General features: G+C 44.0%; 1 protein-coding gene and 1 long non-coding RNA gene across 3 annotated transcripts in view; one reads left to right on the top strand and one right to left on the bottom strand.

The window, feature by feature from the left end:
• The first annotated feature begins 466 nt into the window (after positions 1–466).
• LOC140469683 (uncharacterized) lies at positions 467–7,319 on the top strand. The gene is made up of 2 exons (XR_011956204.1): positions 467–1,464; positions 1,668–7,319. It is a non-coding gene; the product is annotated as an uncharacterized lncRNA (long non-coding RNA).
• Positions 7,320–7,344: 25 nt separating this feature from the next.
• LOC140469682 (chloride intracellular channel protein 4-like) overlaps positions 7,345–24,611 on the bottom strand; it is a 29,413-nt gene continuing 12,146 nt past the window's right edge. The window contains exons 3-6 of one of the 2 annotated variants that reach the window (XM_072566427.1): positions 22,125–22,250; positions 16,235–16,341; positions 15,827–15,990; positions 7,345–10,815 (exon numbers count right to left, since the gene is read on the bottom strand). In XM_072566427.1, coding sequence (XP_072422528.1) covers positions 10,624–10,815; positions 15,827–15,990; positions 16,235–16,341; positions 22,125–22,250 — 589 coding nt within the window. In that variant the 3' untranslated portion in view covers positions 7,345–10,623. The remainder of the gene's footprint in view (positions 10,816–15,826; positions 15,991–16,234; positions 16,342–22,124; positions 22,251–24,611) is intronic. The other variant, XM_072566428.1, reaches the window with a different exon arrangement.

Genomic DNA, 24,611 nt, shown 5'->3' with positions numbered 1-24,611 from the left:
GTTGGCATGGACTGGTTTGACCAAAAGGTCTATTTCCATGCTGTATGACTATTACTTTCATAACCTTAAGATATTCTGAAGAGCTGAAAGTGTGTATTTTAAGAGTGGGCTGTCCCTCAGGATCAAGATTAGAGTGGTGCTGGAAAAGCACAGTAGGTCAGGCAGCATCCGAGGAGCGGGAAAATTGACGTTTCGGGCAGGGGCCCTTCATCAGGAATGAGGCTAGGAACCTCGGGGGTGGAGAGATAAATGGGAGGGGGGTTGGGGTGGGGGTGGGGCTGGGGCTGGGGAGAAGGTAGTTGAGAGTGCAATAGGTGAATGGGGGTGGGAATGAAGGTGATAAATTGGAGAGGAGGGTGGAGTGGGTAGGTGGGAAGGAAGATTGATAGGTAGGACAGGTCATGAGGATGGTGCTGAGCTGGAAGGTTGGAACTGGGGTGAGCTGGGGTGGGGTGGGTAGGGAAACGAGGAAACTGATGAAATCTACATTGATGCCCTGGGGTTGAAGGGTCCCAAGGTGGAAGATGAGGTGTTCTTCCTCCAGGCGTCGGGTAGTGAGGGAGCGGCGGTGGAGGAGGCCCAGGACCGGCATGTCCTCGGCAGAGTGGGAGGGGAATTGAAATGTTTGGCCACAGGGCAGTGGGGTTGATTGGTGCGGGTGTCACAGAGATGTTCCCTGAAGCGCTCTGCAAGAAGGCATCCAGTCTCTCCAGTGTAAAGGAGACTGCTTTGGGAGCAACGGATGCAATAAATTACATTTGTGGAAGTGCAGGTGAAACTCTGATGGATGTGGAAGGCTCCTATGGGGCCTTGGATGGGGGTGAGGGAGGAGGTGTGGGTGCAGGTTGTGCAATTCCTGCTGTGGCAGGGGAAGGTGCCAGGAGGAGAGGGTGGGTTGTAGGGGGACGTGGACCTGACCAGGTAGTCACGGAGAGAACGGTCTCCAGAATGGTCTTGCAGATGGGGAGGCAAATATATGCCTGGTGTTGGGGTCTGTTTATAGGTGATGGAAATATCGGCGGGTGATGCAGTTTATGCGGAGGTTAGTGGGGTGGAAGGTGAGTACTGGGGGGTGGGGTTCTGTTCTTGTTGCAGTTGGAGGGGTGGGGTTTGAGGGTGGAGGTGCAGGACATGGATGAGATGCATTGGAGGGCATCTTCAACCACGTGGGAGGGGAAATTATGGTATTTAAAGAAGGAAGCCATCTCGCGTGTTCTTTGGTGTAAGTGGTCCTCCTGGGAGCAGATACGGCAGAGGCAGAGGAATTGGGAATAGGGGATAGCATTTTTGCAAGAGGTAGGGTGGGGAGTCGGTAGGTCAGTGTTCCATTGGTCCTCATTGATTGAGATGGAGAGGTCCAGGAAGGGGAGGGAGGTGTCAGAGATGCTCCATGTGAATTTAAGGTCGAGGTGGAATGTAATGGTGAAGTTGATGAACTGCTCAACCTCCTCATGGGAGCACGAGGTGGCATCAATGTAGTCATCAATGTAGCAGAGGAAAAGGTGGGGAGTGGTGCCTGTGTAACTACAGAAGGTGGACTGTTCTATGTAGCCAACAAAGAGATAGGCATAGCTGGGGCCCATGGCTACCGCTTTGGTCTGGAGGAAGTAGGAGGATTCGAAAGAGAAATTGTTGAGGGTGAAGACCATTTCAGTCAAACAAATGAGTGTGTCAGTGGAAGGGTACTGGTGGGGACATGGGAGGAGAAGAAATGGAGGGTTTGGAGGCCCTCGTCATGACAGGATGGAGGCGTAGAGGGACTGGATGTCCATGGTGAAGATGAGGCGTTGGGGGCCGGGGAAATGGAAGTCTTGGAGGAGGTAGAGGGCGTGAGTGGTGTCCCGAATGTACATGGGGAGTTCCTGGACTAGGGGGGAATAGGACAGTATCGAGGTAGGTTTTTATTTTAGATTAGATTCCCTGCAGTGTGGAAACAAGCCCTTCGGTCCAACAAGTCTACACTGAACCTCTGAAGAGTAACCCTCACAGCACCAGGGTCCCAGGTTCAATCCCAGCCTTAGGCGAGTGTCTGATTGGAGTTTGCACATTCTCCCAGTGTCCCCGTGGGTGCTCCAGTTTCCTTCCACATTCCAAAGATGTGCAGGCCAGGTGAATTGGCCATGCTAAATTGCGTGGACAGAGGGCGATGAAAGTAAGGATGTCTGTTCTCCAAAAGGTCAATTTCCATGCTGTATGACTATGACTTTCATAACTTAAGATGTTATAAAGAGCTGAAAGTGCGTACTTTAAGTGTGGGCTGCCCCTCAGAACGTCTGTTTTCCTGTTCTCACTCCTGAGGACTGGGCCTTGAACATCTGGAACATAGAACAGTGCAGTCAGCCCTTTAGCCCTCGATGGTGTGCCAACCTGTGAAACCAATCTGAAGCCTATCTAACATACACTATTTCATTCTTGTCCATATGCCTATCCAATGACCATTTAAATGCCCTCAATGTTGGCGAGTCTATTACTGTTGCAGGCAGTGCGTTCCATGCCCCTAACTACTCTGACTAAAGAAACTACCTCTGACATCTATCTTATATCTATCATTCCTCAATTTAAAACTATGTCCCCTTGTGCTCGCCATTGCCATCTGAGGAAAAAGGCTCTCATTGTCCACCCTACCTAACCCTCTGATTATTTTGTATGTTTCAATTAAGTCACCTCTCAACCTTCTCTCCAATGAAAATAGCTTCAAGTCCCTCAGCCTTTCCTCATAAGACCTTCCCTCCATACCAGGCAACATTTTAGTAAATCTCCTCTAAACACTTTCCAAAGCTTCCACATCCTTCCCATAATGCGGTGACCAGAACTCTATGCAATACTCCAAGTGCAGCCACACCAGAGTTTTGTACAGCTGCACCATGACCTCATGGTTCCGAAACTCAATCCCTCTACCAATAAAAGCTAACACACCATATGCCTTTTTAACAACCCTATCAACCCGGGTGGCAACTTCAAGGATCCATTTCCCTGGACGCCGAGATCTCTCTCCTCAACTACACTACCAAGAATCTTACCATTGGCCAGTATTCTGCATTCTTGTTACTCCGACCAAAGTGAATCACCTCACACTTTTCTGCAATAAACTCTATTTGTCACCTCAGCCCAGCTCTGCAGCTTATCTATGTCCCTCTGTAACCTACAAAATCCTTCACCACTATCTACAACTCCACTGACCTTAGCATCATCTGCAAATTTACTAACCCATCCTTCTACACCCTCATCCAGGTCATTTATAAAAATGACAAACAGCTGTACACCACTAGTAACTGAACTCAACGATGAATATTTCCCATCAACTGCCACCCTCTGTCGTCTTTCAGCGAGCCAGTTTCTGATCCAAACTGCTAAATCACCCTCAATCTAATGCCTTCATATTTTGTGTAATAGCCTACTGTGTGGAACCTTATAAAATGCCTTACTGAAATCCATATATACCACATCAACCACTTTACCCTCATCCACCTGTTTGGTCACCTTTTCAAAGAACTCAATAAGGTTTGTGAGGCACGACTTACCCTTCACAAAACTATGTTGACTATACCTAATCAACCTATTTCTTTCAAGATTATTATAATTGCTATCTCTTATAACCCTTTCCAACACTTTACCCACAACCAAAGTAAGGCTTACTAGTCTACAATTACCAGGGTTGTCTCTACTCCCCTTCTTGAACAAGGGGACAAAATTTGCTATCCTCCAGTCTTCTGGCACTATTCCTATGGACAATGATGACATAAAGATCAAAGCCAAAGGCTCAGCAATCTCCTTCCTGGTTTCCCAGAGAATCTTAGGATAAATCCCATCTGGTCCAGGGGACTTACCTGTGTTTACACTTTCCAGAATTGCTAACACCTCCTCCTTGTGAACCTCAATCCCATCTAGTCTAGTAGCCTGCATCTCAGTATTCTCCTCGACAACATTGTCTTTTTCTAGTGTGAATACTGATGAAAAGTATTAATTTAGCACTTCCCATCTCCTCTGATTTCATGCACAACTTTCCACTACGATCCTTGATTGGCCCTAGTCTAACTCTCGTCATTCTTTTATTCCTGACATACCTATAGGAAGCTTTAGGATTTTCCTTGATCCTAATCACCAACGATTTCTCATGTCCCCTCCTGGCTCCTCTTCGCGCTCTCTTTCAGTCTTTCCTGGCTAACTTGTAACTCTCAAGCACCCTAAGTGAGCTATCACATCTCATCCTTACATAAGCCTTCTTCTTCCTCTTGACAAGAGATTCAACTTCCTTAATAAACCATGGCGCCCGCGCTCTGTTGGATTGGTCATTGTATTTGAGTGAAGCACTGCAGTGGTCTGCCATCACCCTCTACAGGATGGCTAACTAGGAAATGCTCCCACTCACTGCCTGGCATAAGGTGAATGAGAAGGAAAAGCATGGCAGGTCAGGCAGCATCCTGATGAAGGACTTTTGCCCGAAACGTTGATTTTCCTGCTCCTCGGATGCTGCTTGACCTGCTGTGTTTTTCCAGCACCACTCTAATCTTGACTCCAATCTCCAGCATCTGCAGTACCCACTTCCGCCTCCTCTGTTCCCTACCTATTCATGCATCTGTCAAGATGATTCTTAAACCTTGCTATTGTATCCACCTCCACCACCTCTTCTGGCAGCAGATACCAGGCACTATCATCTCATTAAAAAACTTGCCCCTCACATCCCCTTTAACCTTCTCCCTTTTACCTTCAACCTTATTTTGTCCCCTCATAATTGACATTTCTAGCCTGGGAGAAAGACTCTGGTTATCCATTCTATTCATGTGTCTTGCAATTTTTAAAGCTTCTATCAGGACTCCCCTCATCTTTCAATATTCAAGTGAAAACAAACCAAGCTTGTCTAACCTCTCCTCACAGCTAATATCCTCCAAACCAGACCAGATCCTGGTAAACTGTTTCTGTACCCTCACCAAAACCTCCACATCCTTCTGGTAGTGTGGTGACCAGAACTGTACACAATATTCCAAATGTGGCTGAGCTAAATTTCTACACAACTGCAACATGACTTGCCAATGCTTATGCTCTATGTCCTGACCAGTGAAGGCAAGCACCTTCTTGATCACCTTATCCACTTGTGTTATCACGTTTAGGGAACTGTACACCTAGATCCCTCTGTATGTTGATGCTGGTAAGGGTTCTGCCATCTACTGTATACTTCCATCCTGTATTAGATCTTCCAAAACACATTCACCTCACATTTGTCTAGATTAAACTCCATATGCCCTTTCTCTGCCCAAGTCTCTAGTCTATCTCATTATCAACAGCTCCCCCGATCTTTGAATCATCCATAAAATTACTAATCAGACCACCTACATTCCCCTCCAAATCATATTTATATATTACAAACAACAGGGGTCCCAGCACCGATTCCTGCTGAACACCATTGGTCACAGATCTCTGTTCAGAAAAATACCCATCCACTTATATTCTGTCTTCTATGACTAAGCCATTTCTATATGCATTTTATGAGCTCACTACAGATCGCATGTGACTTTACCAGTTGGATCAACCTGCCACAAGGAACTTTGCCAAAGTTCATGTAGCAACATTACTGCTCTGCCCTCATCAGACAGATTTGTCACTTCCTCAAAGAAAACTCAATCAAGTTTGAGAGATACGACATCCACTGCACAAAGCCTATTGTTAAAAAGTCCATTTTCTTTTTCATCTATTTTACTTTCTCTTTTTTTCTTCATCTTCTAACATTGTGGGGAAGCGAGAGTGGTGTCAGCTTCTGAGCCAGATTCCCTGGGTTCAAGCCCCACTCCAGGACCTATTGACCACGTGTTTGTAAGAATGGAAGAATCAGCTGATCGACCATGGTGGCTGCAATGCGACATTTTCTCACGTTAAAGGACTTGCCACAGAATACAACTCATGCAAGCATCCTTCTTGTCTGAGAGACGCAAACAGAGAAATAACATCTTTAAATAAATGATATCAAAGATAATAGTGAGATATGTATATTAATGGTCATGCAGTATTATGACCATGATACAAATCTAAGAAGTGCATTGTTTTAAAAGTGCACTTGGGACCCTGTTTAGTTTTTAAATAATTTGCCATTCACCCAAAGTTTTTTTCCCTGTCTTATCTGATGCCAGTATTTCTCCTAAATGATGATACTTTATCTTGGGGTGTGAACATCTCTGGTTATTTGCTATTCAGCTCGAGGTGGCCTTGGAAAACCACTAGCAACTCACCTCCTTGAATGCTGTAATCTGAATTATGAAGGTAACCCCATAGCAATGTTCTCTCTGAGGTGCAACCTGAAAGTTTGCACGCGCAAGTCACACAATTATACTAAAAGATTGAAAAGTGTTTCATGTGCCAAAGCGGGAACATTGTCCCACATTCCTGTTAGGCGAGGATTTTGACCCAGCAATAACGAAAGTCCAAAGATGGGTGCTTGGGAAGATATGTGGAAATTATGGATTCTCTCTGTATCTGGTGCTTTTACAAAGCCTCAGTTAAGGTTGCAAGTTTGGGAACCGTTGTAGAAGAGCCTAAAGACACCAAATCCTGTCCATGTCCAATACCCACTCATGGGCACCTTGAAGCAGGTGTCAACAAGGATAGACAATGACCTAGTAGTAGTATCATTTGACTGTTAATCCAGAGACTCAGGAAATGTCCTGGGAACCTGGTTTCGAATCTTGCCATGGCAGATGGTAGAATTTGAATTCAATAAAAATCTGGAATTGAAGATCTAATGATGACCATGAATCCATTGTCAATTGTCAGATAAAACCTATCAGGTTCACTAATGTCTTTTAAGGAAGGAAAGGACATTGTTATCCGGTCTGGCCTACACGACTCCAGACTGACAGCAACGTGGTTGACTCTTAACTGCCCTCTGTGCAATTAGGAATAAGCAACGAATGAATTAATAAAATAAAGTGTACTACCTTGATTGTTTTTTGATCACCCCCAACCTGGAAAACTGAGACTAACTGGAGCATTCCCAACACCTTCCATACTACTAATTAAGAGAAAGTGAGGACAGCAGATGCTGGAGATCAGAGTTGAGAGTGTGGTGCTGGAAAAGCACAGCAGGTCAGGCAGCATCCGAGGAGCAGGAGAATCAACGCTTCAGGCAAAAGCCCTTCATCAGAAGGCTGCCTGATTTGCTATGCTTTTCCAGCACCACACTCACATATTACCAATTAATGCACGATTTATCAGCGATTGTACTTAGTACAAAGGTCTTTGTAGGCTGACCTCTGTGATGGATTTAGAAGTGAATTTACAATTGCAAAAGTAAAGCAATTCTCAATAAAAATGTAAAGGTGTTCTCCAAACAGTGGGAATTGTGATGAAAAGCACTTGCCGAAAATACTCAACTTTATTAATTGAAAATACATAATGTTGCCTTATTTTCAATTGCACAACAGAAATCATATATCAGAAATGATAAAGATAGCTTATTCTTGGTAAAACCACCAGCAGCATACAAGATTTAAAGAGTAGGCATATGAAACACTAAATATGCTAAACTTTTAGTTTGATGTCTTTAGTGAAACACTACCAACGACTTGGGAATCGGACGTCGAAAGGCAGACTGTCTTCCGAATGTATATGTCAAACTCAGATCAATACTGTAGTTTGTTAATTTACACTCTGCACTAATTATTAATATAAACAATGTAAAGATACAGCAGCAAGACCAGAGTGTGAATTTCAGTATCTAGATCTGTAAGTATTTCATATAGTCAGTTTTTAAACACAATTATCAATCCTTGAGTATTTGAAGGTTAATCTCCAAGGCACAAAATTTGGACAAATCCATGAGACAGATCTTTGTGTAGAGCAGTTGGAGGCAGGTCATTCCACTGAGATCATATGAAGAGAAGGCGACACACAACTGAACTCATATTCATAAAACCCAAACCATCTGTAGCACCAAAGTGCTCACCTTAAATATTAGAAGGGATGGCAAGCCACCACAATATCGAGAGAAGCACCAGCAGAACGGTTTCACAGATTCCCACATATTGTTGGTCTTGTATCGTCAGGACACATTCAAGAATGCCAAATGTCAAAAAGTTGCAGCAACTTGTACTCCAGGTGAAAATGGGACGGACTGGTTATCTGTCAAGCTTGTAAATTGGTTCACTTGTGGGAAGCAATCAATATACAGTCATACTCAGGGACCCCTTTCTGGCCTGTCCTTTATTGATTATATGGAAGCCTCAAGCTCTCTGTTGCTTCTTCGGTAGCAACACTTCCACTAATCAGAGTTAACTTGCCAATCAATCAGTGCCCTCTCTTTTCCCTACCCTTATCTCCTGTAGTATAAGGTGTTGCGATTGTTTGAAACATAGCATTCTTGTGTTTGTTCCGATGAGTCGAAGACAAAGACCCTCAACAACATAGTACTATTCAGCAATATTCAAGCTCTGTACTGCTAAGCAACTAATTAAATATATTGTGACTACTATTATCCTTGACAGTTAATAGGAAACCCAAAGTTTTCAGAACCACTGCCTGCCCAAATCAACTCCCAACCACAACTTTGGATGGACAGCTCAGGTGTTACAATAGAGAATAGAATAGGGACCCTTGCTGTGCCGTGATAGTGCCCATACATCTGAACCAGGAGGCCTGACTTCAAGTCTTCACCTACTCCAGAGGTAGGTACACAGATCAATTAGGAAAATATCTAGTTCACAACTTGTGTTCTTCACTGCATTACAAGACAGCCCTTAGAAAATGATAGCAAAAGCCTCAAAATATTCCTTTTGAAGTTGTCTGGCACTTCCTGAGAATGTGAAAGGTGCTATATCAATGTAATCGTGCATCTATAGCTAGATGAACTCCTCATTGCAACCTTGGCATCAACAGAATAATTTGGGGACTTGTATCATCAAGGTTGAAGTTTTTCTGTTGTCAGAATGGGAAACTGATAGCATGCTTCATCAGCTTGAATCAATGATAATTAATACAGCTCTCCCTGAATTAATGGAACGCAATAGGAACGAGAATTAAGTAGCATCTAAGTCATTGTCTGTAACAAAAAAACTCATCAGAAAGTTAATTTCATTATACAAGTGATTAATTGCAACCATACTATATAATGTTCTGACTGATAATTAAGATTGTACCTTAACAGACACCCTCACAAAAATGCCTGAAGTCTGATGTGAGCTTGGCAATTCAATACACACATTCAATTACTGATTTACTCCCTAATAAATCAAATTCTATCTCCGAGATCAGTAGTTTTATCTAGCTGGACATCGTAAGGATGGAGTGATGTTGCTGGACCTTTGTTAAATACAACAACGTTCTTAGTCACTTTGTCATAGAATCCCTACAGTGTGGAAACAGGCCCTTCGGCCCAACAAGTCCACACCGACCCTCTGAAGAGCAACCCACCCAGACCGACTCCCCTACCCCACTATCTCACATTTACCCCTGACTAATGCACCTAACCTACACATCCCTGAACACTAGAGGCAATTTAGAATGGCCAATCCACCTGACCTGCACATCTTTGGACAGTGGGAGGAAACTGAAGCACCCGAAGGAAACCCATGCAGACACGGGGAGAATGTGCAAACTCCACATAGACAGTCACCCGAGGTTGGAATCGAACCTGGGTTCCTGGTACTGTGAGGCAGCAGTGCTAACCACTGAGTCACCATGCCACCTTTTTCCTGTATTATTTCAACCAACGATGTGATTTCTTTTTAAAAATGTATTCATCTATGAATGTGAGGGTCATTGGCTGCACCAGCATTTATTGCCCATCATTATTTGCCCTTGAGACTGTGGTGATGGGCTGCCTTCTCAAACCACTGTGGGGAGGGAATTGAGAATTCATCAAAAAGAGCTAAAAATTCCCTTAACGTGAGGTTACGCCAATAATCTCTAATCACTTTACTTTCTCTTGTGACTTAGTTTGTCCAATATGCTTCAATTTTGTCTTGACTCCCACTAAACTGCAAAGTCGACATGTGGACTTCTGGAACAAAAACCATGGTTTTCCTTGAGAAAATGTACATTGTTAATTCCACAAAAACTTAGTGGCCATATTACAAAACAACTCTTTTGGAGACTAGACTTGCACAAAACACAAGCTCTCCATCAACGCCACTGCTAATTTTCTCACTAACTGTAGATGTTTTTTCAAAATTTACCAACCATTCATTTTTTTGTAGCTTCAATTTAAAAATTTTTTTTCAGATGCATTGGCAATAGTTCAAGGACAGAGAATTCAATAGTGTTTTGTGGGGAGGTCTTTATGCAGAGTTAATGTCAGATGAATGGAATCCTCACCTTAAAAGTGCACTATTGGTCGAAAGAATGACTTGCTATAAATTGTGTAAAATCATTATTAGGCAAAGTTGAGACTTTGAGGGAATTGTATTATAACATACAAACATTAACCCTGTTGTATAAACCCATCATTTCTGAGATGTCAATTATAAGAGACCTAGAGGAACTGGGTCACTGTAGCAGGTTTCATGAATGTAGTTTTGCAATGAATCTCAATGCCCTATTAAGAATGGAAAGTTCAAATAAACACAAAATCCAGCAGTAGAAGTTGGAGATGTTGCATTCGGTCAAAGGTTGATAGTTTAAATCTCCAACTGGAAGACATCATCTCCCTGTTACCGATTTTGCTCCATATCTATCTGAATATTTAGCAACATTTCGATATGCTAACTTGATCTCCTCTTCATTAGGGCAGGTATTCATGAATTCCTCACATTTCTCCGCATTGTTCAGGTATCTGCACAGGCCTGAAAGCTCCTTCGGGACTGTAAAATTCCGATAATGCTTGCACACAACCTGTTAAGAAATCAGATGATTAAAAGTGACATCCAAGCCATAATACACCATACGAGCATTAAAGTCAGCGATGGCATCTAGCTATAGTCAGGATGTCCAACCTCCCATTCTATATTGGATAGTTATTTCCTCACACTTCTTCAATTGTGTGTTCAGAGGGATGAAGAAATTATAAAATTAGTAAGTCTGCAGCCCAGAAATATTGGGCTTCACAGGTGCATGCTGGTGTTCATTTCTCACGTGTCTCTCCAACCTTCATCGACTGACTCTCAGCAAAGAAACAGTCCTATTTCAACTTGAATTTTTCTCCCCTGAAAATCAAGCCGTGTGGATACTGTTGGGACTACATATATTTACGAATTGTGTGATTTGAAATACATGTGTGGACATGATTGGGTTGCTAAGGATTTATCATGTAATTGTTTGGAACCAGGAAGTCAAAATGTTAAAGAACACTATGGTGTTTTTGCTGTTTTCCATAGGAAATAGGAACAGGAGTAGGCCATTAGGCCTCTTGTGCCTGCTCTGCCATTCAGTAGGATCATAGCTGATCTAACATTCCTCATATCTACTTTCCTGACCTTTCCCTGCAATCCTCAATTCTCCGACTGATCAAGAATCTATCTCAGTCTTAAATATACACAAGGATCTGATCCCACAGTTCTCTGTGGCAAGGCATTCCAGACATTCCTAGCCCTTTAAGAAAATAAAATCCTCCTCATCTCAGTCTTAAATTGGCAGCCCTTTATTCTGAGACTATGCCCTCTGGTCTCAGACTCTTCCATGAGGAGAAACATCCTCTCGTCATTTAGCCTGTCAAGCCCCTTAAAAATCCTTTTTGTTTCAGTCGGATCACCTCACATTCTTCTAACTCCAGTGAGTAGAGTCCCAACCTATTTATCCTTTGCTCATTAGGCAAACCCTCCATACTAGGGATCATCCTAGAAAATCTTCTCTGAACTATCTCCAAAGGAAAACTTAAATAAAGGAACCAAAATTGCTCACTGTACTCCAGATGTGGTCTCACTAGCATCTTGTACAGCTGCAATAAGACTTCCTTACTCTTATACTCTGATCTGTTTGAAATAAGGGCCAACATTCCATTACCCTTCCTGATTACCTGCTGTACCTGCACGCTAGCTTTCTGTACTTCGTGTATGAATATCCCGAAGTCCATTTCTGTTGCATTTTTCTACGGCTTTTCTCCATTTAGATTTCTACTTGTTTTCAAAACAGTGTCCATAGAAAGCAGCGTTCAGAAAAGTTTCCAGAGACAGATAAGACAGGAGTTTTATTGCTTTAATTATGAGCAAACAGATCTGCAAAACCCTAATGGATCTAGCAATCAGGTGACCGCAGCTTTGGGACCAAGGTGTTTTTTTCAGTACATACATAAAAGTTATGGAGAGTTGCTAGAAAGGTTTGCAGGCATGCAGAACTCTCTCAGTCGGTAAGAGTCAAAACATTGAGCTGTAAGCAGCTCTCTCTCTCAGTAGTATCATAACCAGATAATGCTTCATATAATCAGAAGTCCTATTTCTCAGGTTAACCTGAAATCTAATCTGAAGATTTTCAGTATTCTATGATTGTCAGCAGTCAGCTCACATGTGGGGGCCACGGTGGCACAGTGTTTAGCACTGTTGCCTCACAGCGCCAGAGACCCGGGTTCAATTCCTGCCTCAGGCAACTGTCTGCGTGGAGTTTCTTCCGGGTGCTCTGGTTTCCTTCCACAGTCCAAAAACGTGCAGGTGAGGTGAATTGGCCATGTTAAATTACCTGTAATGTTAGGTGGAAGTGTAAATGTAGGGAATTGGGTCTGGGTGGGTTGCTCTTCAGAGGGTCAGTGTGGACTTGTTGGGCCAAAGGGCCTGTTTCCACACTGTAAGTAATCTAATATACCTATAGAAATTCAAACAAACCATGAAAAGTCAACCTATTTTTAAATACTGCAGAGGTGGGTATGTCTTTGTCCTGTCTGCGAATTTGTTTATCTTTGGGATTAAGGGGGATTCAGGTTAATTTGCAAAGTAGCTTAATTGGTCACAGTATCTATAGGAGGGTTCGCACTACATTGTGGAGATGAAATCCCATTTTCACATTAAGGATACACTCCACCTTGTTAAATGAGATGGACTTCAAATGGAGCTAGCAACTCAAAACAGGGTATCCACAAGACTGTGTGTGGGCCATCAGTATCAGAATTATAATCTGTAACCTCATGGTCCAGTATATACACGACTCTACTATCACCAGCAAGCCAGGAAATCAATCCTGGTTCAAACAAGAGTTCAGGAATGCTTGCCAGGAGACACCATCTGGCGTACTTAAAATGAGGGGTCAACCTGGTGAAGCTGCTAGAGGTTCCCCAGACTCACAGATGCCAATCTCCAACCAAATCAATTTAAGCCACAAGACACCAAGAAAAAGCTGAGGTACTGCATACTAGAAAGGCTATGAGCCTGATAACATTCCAGCCAAAGTCTGAAAATTTATGCTTCAGGATTTACTGCACCCCTATCTAAGATGTTCCAGTACAGCTACAACATTACTCTACAATGTGGATTATTGCCCAGATATGTTCACTCAACAAAGAGCAGGACAACTCTGACCCAATAAATTCTGATCTTTTCTACCTACTTCTGATCATTAGTATAGTGATGGAAGGAATCATCAGTGGTGCTATGCAGAACTTGATCAGCAACAACTCGCTCATTGATGTCCAGTTGGAGTTCCACCAGCCTGTTCATGACCTCATTACAGCCATAGTTCAAACATGCATAAAAGAGTTTAAACTCCAGAGGTAAGGCTAGGTGAGAATGAATGCCCTTGACAACAAGGCAGCTTTGACCAAGTGTGGCATCCAGGAGCTCTTGCAAAACTGGTCATGCTGTGGGCATAGTTAAAAATCACACAACACCAGGTTATAGTCCAATAGGTTGTTTTGGAATCACTAGCTTCAAAACTAGTGATTCCAAATAAACCTGTTGGATTATAACCTGACATTGTGCGATGTTTAACATTAGCAAAACTGGAGTGCAGTTAATTTGGTCAACATATAACTTAAGATTCCACACAGTGCAGAAGTGGCAAGAGTCTCTCTGGAATGACCCCAGACTCAGTGGCCCCATTGATACCTCTGAACCAGAAGAGTTTAAGAGTTAGAGCCACACCCTATGTCCAACAAGGCTGGGATGGAGTGCTGTGGAACTTTGACCAGAAGCACAAGGCATTAATCCTCTTTCCCTTGACTCAGTATAAAGGTGAATTTAGTTTACAGTGGTAGAGGATCAACCACTATTGATGATTGCCTTAACAAGCAGATGCCCTTGTCTTAATAAGTTTACTAAATAATAACAATTAAGTTCATGTTTGTTCATCATTGTTACGAAGACTACGATGAGTTCTGTGGATATAGATCTTCATGCCACATGACCCTAAGATGTTCTGCCTTAGATCCATTCAAGACAGCATGACATCATCTGATCAGATGGAGTTTTAATGGAGTCGCCAACATTAACTCTTTCAACTATTAATCAAGACAACAGATGCTAACTCTGAATACAGTGATAGCATACACTGGGTGACCTTCATATGCGATAGATTTGCCCACCTCCCTTTCAATTATAAAAGGACACTGGGCTCTTTAGCCTTTGTGTCCAACCTAGAAGCAGGTACACTAATCAAAAAGACCTTAAAGGAAACCACTGAGTACTCTTTCATAGCAAGTGATCAAGAATCACGTGCAGGAGACATTATTTCGGAATGTTGGTCATCCTTAATTGGCTTTGAATGGAGTGGCCATTTCAGAGGACATTTCCTCAGCACCTGCCTACATACCACAGCCACATCTCCTTCCTCAGCACCTGCCTACATACCACAGCCACATCTCCTTCCTCAGCATCTGCCTACGGAACCGACTGACCCCGCACGGACTCCAGACAACGTTCAGGCCAATAAAATTTGGACCCAACCAGGACAACCAGGACCTACAACAAATCCGAAGTCCCTCTCTCACTGCACACCCCAGGTCATCTCCTCTGCCCAGAAGCTCTTCAGCCACATTCTCAAACAGACTCACTACCACAGCCACATCTCCTTCTTCAGCATCTGCCTACGGAACCGACTGACCCCGCACGGACTCTGGACTACGTTCAGACCAACAAAATTTGGACCCAACCAGGAAAACCAGTACCTATAACAAATCCGAAGTCCCTCTCCCATTAATAGTCAAGCCCAAAGCTAAGAGCCTGACGTCACATGCGGGCTAGGTAAGGATATCAGGTTTCCTTCCATAAAGGCTACAAAGTGAACCAAATAGGTTTTTACAACAGGTGATAACAGTAATATGGTTACATTACTGAGACTAACTTCCAATTCCAGATTCTAATGGCTGCTATGGTGAAGCCTGGACTAGTGACATTGCTACTACATGACCCTCCCCTCCAAAGGTGACCATGGAGAGGAATCTAATAAGGCAGTCAATGTTTGACTTGCAACCGGTTTGATGCAATCACTGTTTCTTTCCCCTCCCCTTCCCTCCTGCTAAAACTCAGAAGAAATGTCACAGTGGCAGGTCAGTGTCACAGGAGCTTGAACGACTGCTCCTTCTGAATAAATCCTGCTTCAACCAGTCCGTGTGAAAACAAAGCAGACTAGCAAACTAAAATCCACTCTGAAAATAAGCAAAGGTGAAGCAAGCTCCAACACATTGCACCTGAGCACTTTCGATTTGCTTGCCTTTTACTCACTGGCTGCTGAAGTCAAATTCATTCAGAATGAGTTACAGAGTGAGCCTTGCCTTCCGATCGACACATGTCTATATACATGCAAAAGTAGGCCTCTCATCCCCTTGAGCCTGCTATTCCCTTTGTTAAGGTCATGGCTGATGTGATTGTGGTGCCTGTCTATCCCCTACATCCTTTAGATCCTTGTCAGTTGTGGAAGAGATTGAGCAATAAACTTCACTTTTGTTAATCCAGTGATAAGGATAAGATGTTAAAACCTGACTCACCTGAACCACGTGGAGTTTGGGTAGGAGATTGCAGTCAGCCAATGTCAGCTCATTTCCATCCAGGAATAACCTCTTTGACGGGTAACTCCCATCTTCATGTGGCAGTGGGGTGTTCAGATATTGATCCAGCTCCACTAACGCTTTCAGAAACGCTGTCTCGCAAGCTGAACAGAGAGAGCTATGAGCACAAGGCAAGAACGTGTCCCCAGTCCCACTGGCTAGCTGCTGAACATTTGAAATGGCTTAAGCCTTTATCCAGACAAAGGCAATAGTGTGGATTTCTTCCATCAATGATGCCTTTTACCTTCTCCAGATACAAGCCGTACAATGCAAGTTCAAAGAAGTGGGCTATAATTGGTTTAGCGCCATTGTAAATTAGTGTGTGAAGTACGTAGCTGATGAACTTACCTTGATTCTTTTCAGGAAGTGGATTCTTAACGTAAGCTGAGAATTTCTGGAAGACACTGTAGCCTGCAGTCATGGATTCTTTGTATCTGGCACTCAGTCTAGGATATCTAGGGGAAAGAAACGAACTCAGCTCTTTATGGACAATGAAGACAAACGTTTAAAATAAATTGCTGCAGTGTTGCTGAATGATACAAATTGACTTGAGGGAGCTAGTGTACCTTTATTAAATGTTATTCATATGCATTGGTTCATCCTTTCAGTAAGACACTCTGTTACCGAACTGAATTGGAGTGTGTGTGTGTCCTGAACATCATAAAAGCTTAGAATGAACAGTAGATGGTGTTATAACCTGGGGCAGTCTAATCCTGCTGTCATTACCCAGTCTGGTTTATATGTGACTCTTAACTATCTGCTGGAGTGAACAAGTAAGACTCAATGTTTTGTCATGTACTTTAAGCCAAGACTGCTTGCTCCCCATAAATGAGATACCAGTTTGGAGTATCCCTGAGTGTTTCCACATACATGCCCCCATGGCTGCTTGCTCCTTATGTCTAAATAAGGCTTTTCAACTCCGTATATACTGTAACATTCTTTTATTGACAACCGTACATAGTAGATTTTCAAATCGAGCTCTCTAATGCAGTGTTTCTTCCTCACATGCTCATTCTACATAGTTGTCTTCTCTCTTACTGAACCCAGAGACACATGGTCAGTTACATCATTATGATTACCTGATTCTCATCACATCACATTTCCACTCATGTTTTTCTCTACCTGGTCGACATGATTCCAGTAGTTTGCTTTTTTATTTACTTAGATATTCTTTGCAGTCATTAACATCAGTTTGGTTTTTAAACCCTACTATCACCATCTTCCCCCAACCATCTCCATGCTCGATCTCACAGGCTGGGGCAATGTGGAACTCTGACTGGAGACCCAGTTCTGACTCATGTGAGTTCGTCACTAGGGTGATGTTGTTGTACCATGTCTGGAATAGCTGTGCCACTCCGTACACTGTCTGATGTAATATTGGTGTGGATGTCCCACGTCCTGTGATGATCACACTCAGTACCTACTCTATTCTCTCCTGTTCCTACTGAGTGCCCCTTCAGGTGTTCTGACAATGTAAGATCTCAGTACATCTGGTTTTCTGGTGATCATGGTTTCTGACTTCCTTAACCAGACATTATATCCTAGCTCTAAGGTTTACAGCTTTTACCCTGCACTGTCGATGTTATGTTTTCCTATGGCTTTTACCTATTTAACTTATCTTCTCCTGGTCATAGTCATACAGCCCAGAAACAGACCTTCGGTCCAACTCATCCACACCGACCAGACATCCCAATCTGATCTAGTCCCATTTGCCAGCACTTGGCCTATATCCCTCTAAACCCTCCCTATTCATGTACCTTTCCAGATGCCTTTTAAATGTTGTAATTGTACCAGCCTTCACCACTTCCTCTAGCAGCTCATTCCATATATGCACCACCATCTGCATAAAAAAGTAACCCCTTAGGTCCTTTTTAAATCTTTCCCCTCTCACTTTAACCCTATGCCCTCTAGTTTTGGACTCACCCACCCCAGGGAAAAGACATTGGCTATTAACCCTATCCATGTCCCTCATGATGTTATAAACCTCTATAAGGTCACCCCCTCAGCCTCCGATGCTCCAGGACAACAGCCCCAGCCTATCCAGCCTCTCTTTAGAGCTCAAATCTTCCAGTCCCAACAGATTGTAAACCTTTTCTGCGTCATCTCGATTTAACAACATCCTTCCTCCAGAAGGGTGACCAGAATTGTGCACACTAAATGTGGCCTTACCAATGTCCTGTACAGCTGCAACATGATGTCCCAACTCCTATAGTCTATATTCTGACCAATGAAGGTAAGGTTGTGAGAGGTTAGGTATGGCCTGAGGTCATAGTTGAAACATAGTTCATCCATTTTAAACCTCTTCCCCATTAACCATTCGATGGGTGAGTCCCCATTATTCAATGCTGTTGCTCTTTAACTAAATTGAGCTAATTCCCAATCTGGACTCTGAGGCGTCACTTGATTGGTCTTTCTGCCTCTCCATTCGACTGAAAATAGAATGAAGAACATGTCACCTGCTTGAATCCTAAACTGACTCAGTAAATTTCCTGAAATCCTCATGTACAAGTTGAAGTCTGATACTAATTCTTCCAATAAACCATGTACCACAAAAGTCCTCTACAGCTCTCTGAACAGGAGTCTACTCTGAGTGACTAACTAAGGATGAAGTCTTGCCACTTTAATCCACCTTGAATAACAGTTGACTCAGAGGAAATATATCTTCCAAATTAAATTTTTAAAAAATCAATTGTTAAACTTGCCCACCTCCTTTTCTAATTTTGCTCTTACTTGAAGTCCTTTGAGGTCTTAGTTTGCTTTCAGAGCAGGTCAGAGCCAAGGAATCCTGCAGTGAGTAACTCACCCTGCTAAAGACTACCCACCATCTCCAAGTCAGGAGTATGATGGAATACTCCCCACTTGCCTGAATGGGTGCATCTCCAATGACACTCAACTTCAACTCCATCATGAAAAAGCAGCTGCATGATGCTCCATTCACCATCTTAAACATTCACTCCCACCCCCACTGACAGATAGTGGCAGGAGAGTGTACCATTTACAAGATCTACTCCAATAACTCGATAAACCTCCTCCAACACCACCTTGCAAACCCATGATACTTACCACTAATAAGGAAAAGGGCAGCAAATGTATAGGAAAACCATTATCTGTGATCTCCGTTCCAAGCCACCCACGATCCCATGTGGACGCTATCGCACTATCGCTGGGTTGAAATTCTAAAACTCCCTTCCTAACAGCACATCACAGTGGCAATTAGAGACTAACAACAAACAGTGACTCTCCCAGGATGCTCATTTGCATTTTATAACAGTATAAGTTTATATTTTCCACATGTAAAAAGTTGATAAGCCAATTTTTTTCACAGAATAAGGGACCTTTGACCCTTTGTCTGCATGGCCTCAGAACGTATTCAACTAGAGTTTGTGGAATATTTTGTGCAACATTGAAGTTATTGACTTTAAATCCTCAAGAAGAATATTGCATTCAGGTCTTCAAAATCACTTCTTATTCCTTGACTCTTTGTCAGCAAGTTCATCTACATAGAGCCTTTCACATTGTAAAACACCCTAAAATGTTTCACAGGAGCAATCATTGGAGAGACAACAATGGAATGATGAAAATCAGTACTGAGGAAGGGTCACTCGATCCGGAACATTAACTCTAATTTCACTCCACAGATGCTGCCAGACCTGCTGAGCTTTTCCAGTAATTTCTGGTTTTGTTGTCATGGAAGTCAGAGACTGGAATTGGCAAAGAGATGCCAGGAGATAGAACATAGAACAATACAGCACAGAACAGGCCCTTCAGCCCTCAATGTTGCGCCGACCTGTGAACTATTCTCAGCTCATCCCCCTACACTATCCCATCATCATCCATGTGCTTATCCAAGGATTATTTAAAACTCCCTAATGTGGCTGAGTTAACTACATTGGCAGGTAGGGCATTCCACGCTCTTATCACTCTCTGAGTAAAGAACCTGCCTCTGACATCTGTCTTAAATCTATCACCCCTCAATTTGTAGTTATTCCCCCTCGTACAAGCTGACATCATCATCCTAGGAAAAAGACTTTCACTGTCTACCCTATCCAATCCTCTGATCATCTTGTATGTCCCTATCAAATCCCCTCTTAGCCGCCTTCTTTCCAATGACAAATATAGACCTCGATCAGGTCCGCCCTCAACCTCTGCCTTTCTAATGAAAATAATCCTAATCTACTTGACCTCTCCTCATAGCTAGCATCCTCCATACCAGGCAACATGCCGGTGAACCTCCTCTGCGCCCTCTCCAAAGCACCCCCATCCTTTTAGTAATGTGGCAACCATCTCAGGACAATCTGAGGACTGCAGATGCTGGAGATCAGAGCTGGAAAAGCACAGCAGTTCAGGCAGCATCAAGGAGCAGGAGAGTTGACGTTTCGGGCACGGGGTGGAGGGAGGGTTGGGTGGGTGGAAAGATGGCTGAGAGATAAAGAGGAGGATGGGGGTGGGGGTGGGGAAGGGGGTTGGTAGCTGGCAAGGCAATAGATAGATGCAGGTGGGGGGGTGGTGATAGTGATAGGTCGGTGGGGAGGGTGGAGTGGATAGGTGGGAAGGAAGATGGACAGGTGGGACAGCTCAAGAAGACGGTGCCAAGTTGGAGGATAGGATCTGGGATGAGATCTCAACAAATTGCAGGCTGGAAGAGGCTGTGGAGACTTGGAGAGGAGACAGCATGGAGTGATTTGGAAATAAAGGTAAGCATTTCTAAGCGGGACTCTTGAGTATCTGAATAGTTCAGCCAATGTAAATGTTGTTTTACTGTATCTGATCTCTTAAAGAACAGAAAACCTTTTCAGCACAGGTAAGGTTAACAGCTGCATAACTCGGGAATGACATTTTTACAAAAGACGGCTGTGGTCTGTTTTTGTTGGCAGGAAGTTACAGGTCACCTGCAACACTTTGAACAATGTTTCATTGATATCAGCACCTCATTTTAAACAAGTGCTCCCGTTGTGTCAAAGAAAGAAGAGCTCCCGAAACTATGAGGCACCATTCAGCAATGAAAGCACTTACAGTTCCTGTCTACAACTGTAGCAGTTATGCCTCAGGGTCTGCAACTTACTCAACCACAAGCGAAGACACAATGGAGCCTTTTGAAAATAATAATAGATTCTTCAGGAGAAATAATGCTCTTCACAAACAAAGGAGTTAAGGGGAAATGGACTTCAGAAATGATATAGATTTATTGTCATGTGTACTCAAGGACAGATATATAGGAGTACAGTGAAAAGTGTAGTGTTGCCACACATGACTCCAATTTAAAAAACTTGGTTGCAAAATAGTAAGAGGAATTTAAAAGTTAAGCATTACAGACCTTCATGGAATTAGTTGAGAAGTAAAGAAATAAGGTATTAGCTAACACGAAAGTCCTTCTTAATTTAAATGGAAAAATTAAGGAATTAAGTTAAGAGTTCAGCAGAGGTTTGATGCTATAGATAGTGAGAATGATGGTCTCAATTGTTCAAAGTTAAAAATCACACAACACCATGTTATAGTCCAACATGTCAACAGGAGCAGTGCTCTAAAAGCTAGTGCTTCCAAATAAACCTGTTGGACTATAACCAGGTGTTGTGTGATGTTTAACTTTGTACACCCCAGTCCAACACCGGCACCTCCACATCAATTGTTCAAATAAGAAACACAGGTTTAAAGCCATTGGTAAAAAAAGTCAGGTCAGATATATTTCTTTGTGCAAAAAAAACCTAAGAACTGTGGATGCTGGAAATTTGCCTGTGATACATTAATTGCTGGGAAAACTCAGCAGGTCCGGCTTGAGGAGAGACAAGTATTTGTAGCTCTGTGTAGTTGCATGGAACATTGCTGTTCAATAAACAGGATTTGATATGGAATTGGACACACAATTAAGCAGGAATCGCCTGCAGCGCTAGGAGTGGGAGGAAGTGGATAGCTGTTTCAAAAAGCTTAAACAGCAAAGATCGGCCAACTGATTCCTGCTCTGCTGTAGGATTCTAACGTTTTTGGTTGCTGAGTTGATCTACCCTTCTATATCGGAGAGCCTCCTGTAATTCTCATGCTCTTGTACCTGGCTTCTCAGCCACTTTCAGTTATTCATGTCTTCATTGTTTACGATAGCAAGATTTGCTCATGCACCCAGGAAGCACAGCAAACCTCCAATACCTTCTTCCTGTCTCCATTGTGCAGGAGAACATTGCACCATGGCACATTTAACGAAAAGGCAAACGTGCTGAAGATCACATTGCAGTGTGTCACAACTTACTTGGGAGGGGCGAGAACCTCCTCCAGAAATTCTTCTATTTTGTTGTTATCTGTCTTAAGATCACCGTTGTAAATGAGGACAGGCAGCTGACTCCCTGGTGCAATATCCTTGAGCATGTCTGGGTTCCTGCAAGGGAGAATACAGGAGCAATGATTGTGCTTCAAAACACCTCGGAGGCCTAAATGAAGCCTGGGGCTTGTCAGCAGAGAACAAGCAGAAAGTATAGAGTGATGTGGCAGTAAGGAGAAAATGAGGACTGCAGATGCTGGAGATCAGAGTCAAGAGAGTGGTGCTGGAAAAACACAGCGGGTCAGGCAGCATCTGAGGAGCAGGAGAATTGATGTTTCAGGCAAAAGCTCTTCACCAGGAATGAGGCTGTGAGCTAAGGGGACTGAGAGATAAGTGGGAGGGGGTGGGGCTGGGGGGGGGGGGGGTGGTGGAGGGAGCTGAGAGTATGATAGGTAGATGAAGGTGAGGGGTAACAGTGGTAGGTCGGGGGGAGCGGATAGGTGGGAAGGATGTTGGACAGGTAGGGCTATGCAGAGTTGGAAGGTTGGAACTGGGATAAGGTGAGGGGGGGGGAAATGAGGAAACTGGTGATGCCACAGGGTTGGAGGGTCCCGAGGCAGAAGATGACATTCTTCCTCCAGGCATCGGGTGGTGAGGGAGCGGCGATGGAGGAGGTCCAGGACCTGCATGTCCTCAGCAGAGTGGGAGGGGGAGTTGAAGTGTTCAGCCATGGGGCGATGGGGTTGGTTGGTGTGGGTGACCCGGAGATGTTATCTGAAGCACTCTCCGAGTAGGCGTTCTGTCTCCCCAATGTAGGGGAGACTGCATCAGGAGCAACGGATACAATAAATGATGTGTTGAAGTGCAGGTAAAACTGTGATGGATGTGGAAGGCTCCTTTAGGGCCTTGGATGGAGGTGTAGAACAGTCTTTATGGAAAGCGGATAGGGGTGGGGAGGGAAATATATCTCTAGTGGTGGGGTCTGTTTGTGGGTGGCGGAAATGGAGGAGGATAATGCAATGTAAATGAGGTTTGGTGGGGTGGAAAGTGAGGACCGAGGAGTTCTGTCCTTGTTGTGGTTGGAGAGGTGGGGTTCAAGGGCAGAGGTGCAGGAAGTGGAGGAGATGTACTGAGGGCATCATCGACTGCATGGGAGGGGAAATTTCAGTCTTTGAAGAAGGAGGCCATCTGGTGTGTTCTGTGATGGAACTGGAGCAGATGCAGCAGAAGCAGAGGAATTGGGAATAAGGGATAGCATTTTTACAGGAGGCAAGGTGGGAGGAGGTGTAGTCCAGGTAACTGTGGGAGTCTGTGGGTTTGTAGAAGATGGCCGTGTTGAATCGGTCACCGTTGATGGAGATGAAGAGGTCCAGGAAGGGGAGGGAGGTGTCTGAGATGGTCCAGGTGAACTTAAGGACAGGATGGAAGGTGTGGGTGAAATTGTGGGAGCACAAGGTGGCGTTGATATAGTCATCAATGTAGCAGAGGAAAAAGTGGGGAATGGTACCAGTGTAGCTGCGGAAGATGGAATGTTCCACATACCCGACAAAGAGGCAGGCATAGCTGGGGCCCATGTGGGTGCCCATGGCTACCCCTTTGGTCTGTAGGAAGTGGGAGGATACGAAGGAGAAATTATTGAGGGTAAGGACCAGTTCAGCCAACTGAATGAGAGTGTCAGTGGAAGGATACTGGTGGGGACATTGGGTGATGAAGAATCGGAGGGTTTGGAGGCCTTTGTCATGGCGATGGAGGTGTATAGGGACTGGATGTCCATGGTGAAGCTGAGGTGTTGGGGCCGAGGAAACAAAGGTCTTGGAGAAAGTGGAGAACATGGGTGGTGTCCCAGAAGTATATGGGGAGTTCCTGGACTGGGGTGGGGGGGGGAATATAAGGACAGTATTGAGGTAGGTGGAGGTGAGTTTGGTGGTGCAGTAGCAGGCTGAGACAATGGATCAGCCAGAGTGGTCAGGCTTCTGGATTTTGGGAAGGAGGTACAATCGGGTGGTGCTGGGTTCCTGAACAATGAGATTGAAAGCTGTGGGTGGGAGATCCCCTGAGGTGATAAAGTTGTGTGCGGTCTGGGAGATGATGGTTTGGTGATGCAGGGGGGGGGGGGTGAGGTCATGGCCAAGGGGGCAGTAGAAGGTGGTGTCTTTGGGTTGGCACCAGGTTTTAGTGGTGTTGAGATCAGTGGCCAAACTACCTCTGCACAACCTCTTGTCCGCTGGTTTGATGGGGAGGTGGGGTTGGAGCGAAGGGAGGTGGAGGGCTGCACATTGTGAGGGTGATGGGTTGGAGTGTGAGAGAGGGGTGGACAGGTTGAGGCAGTCAATGGCCTGGCGGCAGTTGGAAATAAAGAGATCGAGAGCGGGTAACAGACTGGCACAGAGTGTCCAGGTGGATGGGGTTGTGTTGGAGGCAGGAGAAGAGGTCCTCGGAAGGTGGGCAGAGTCTTGGTGGAAGAAGTAAGCCCAGAGG

Source organism: Chiloscyllium punctatum, chromosome 49, assembly GCF_047496795.1.
Source record: "Chiloscyllium punctatum isolate Juve2018m chromosome 49, sChiPun1.3, whole genome shotgun sequence".
NCBI lineage: Eukaryota > Metazoa > Chordata > Chondrichthyes > Orectolobiformes > Hemiscylliidae > Chiloscyllium > Chiloscyllium punctatum.
The sequence above is the reverse complement of the archived record's forward strand: the minus strand, read 5'-3'. Positions and strand labels throughout refer to the sequence as shown.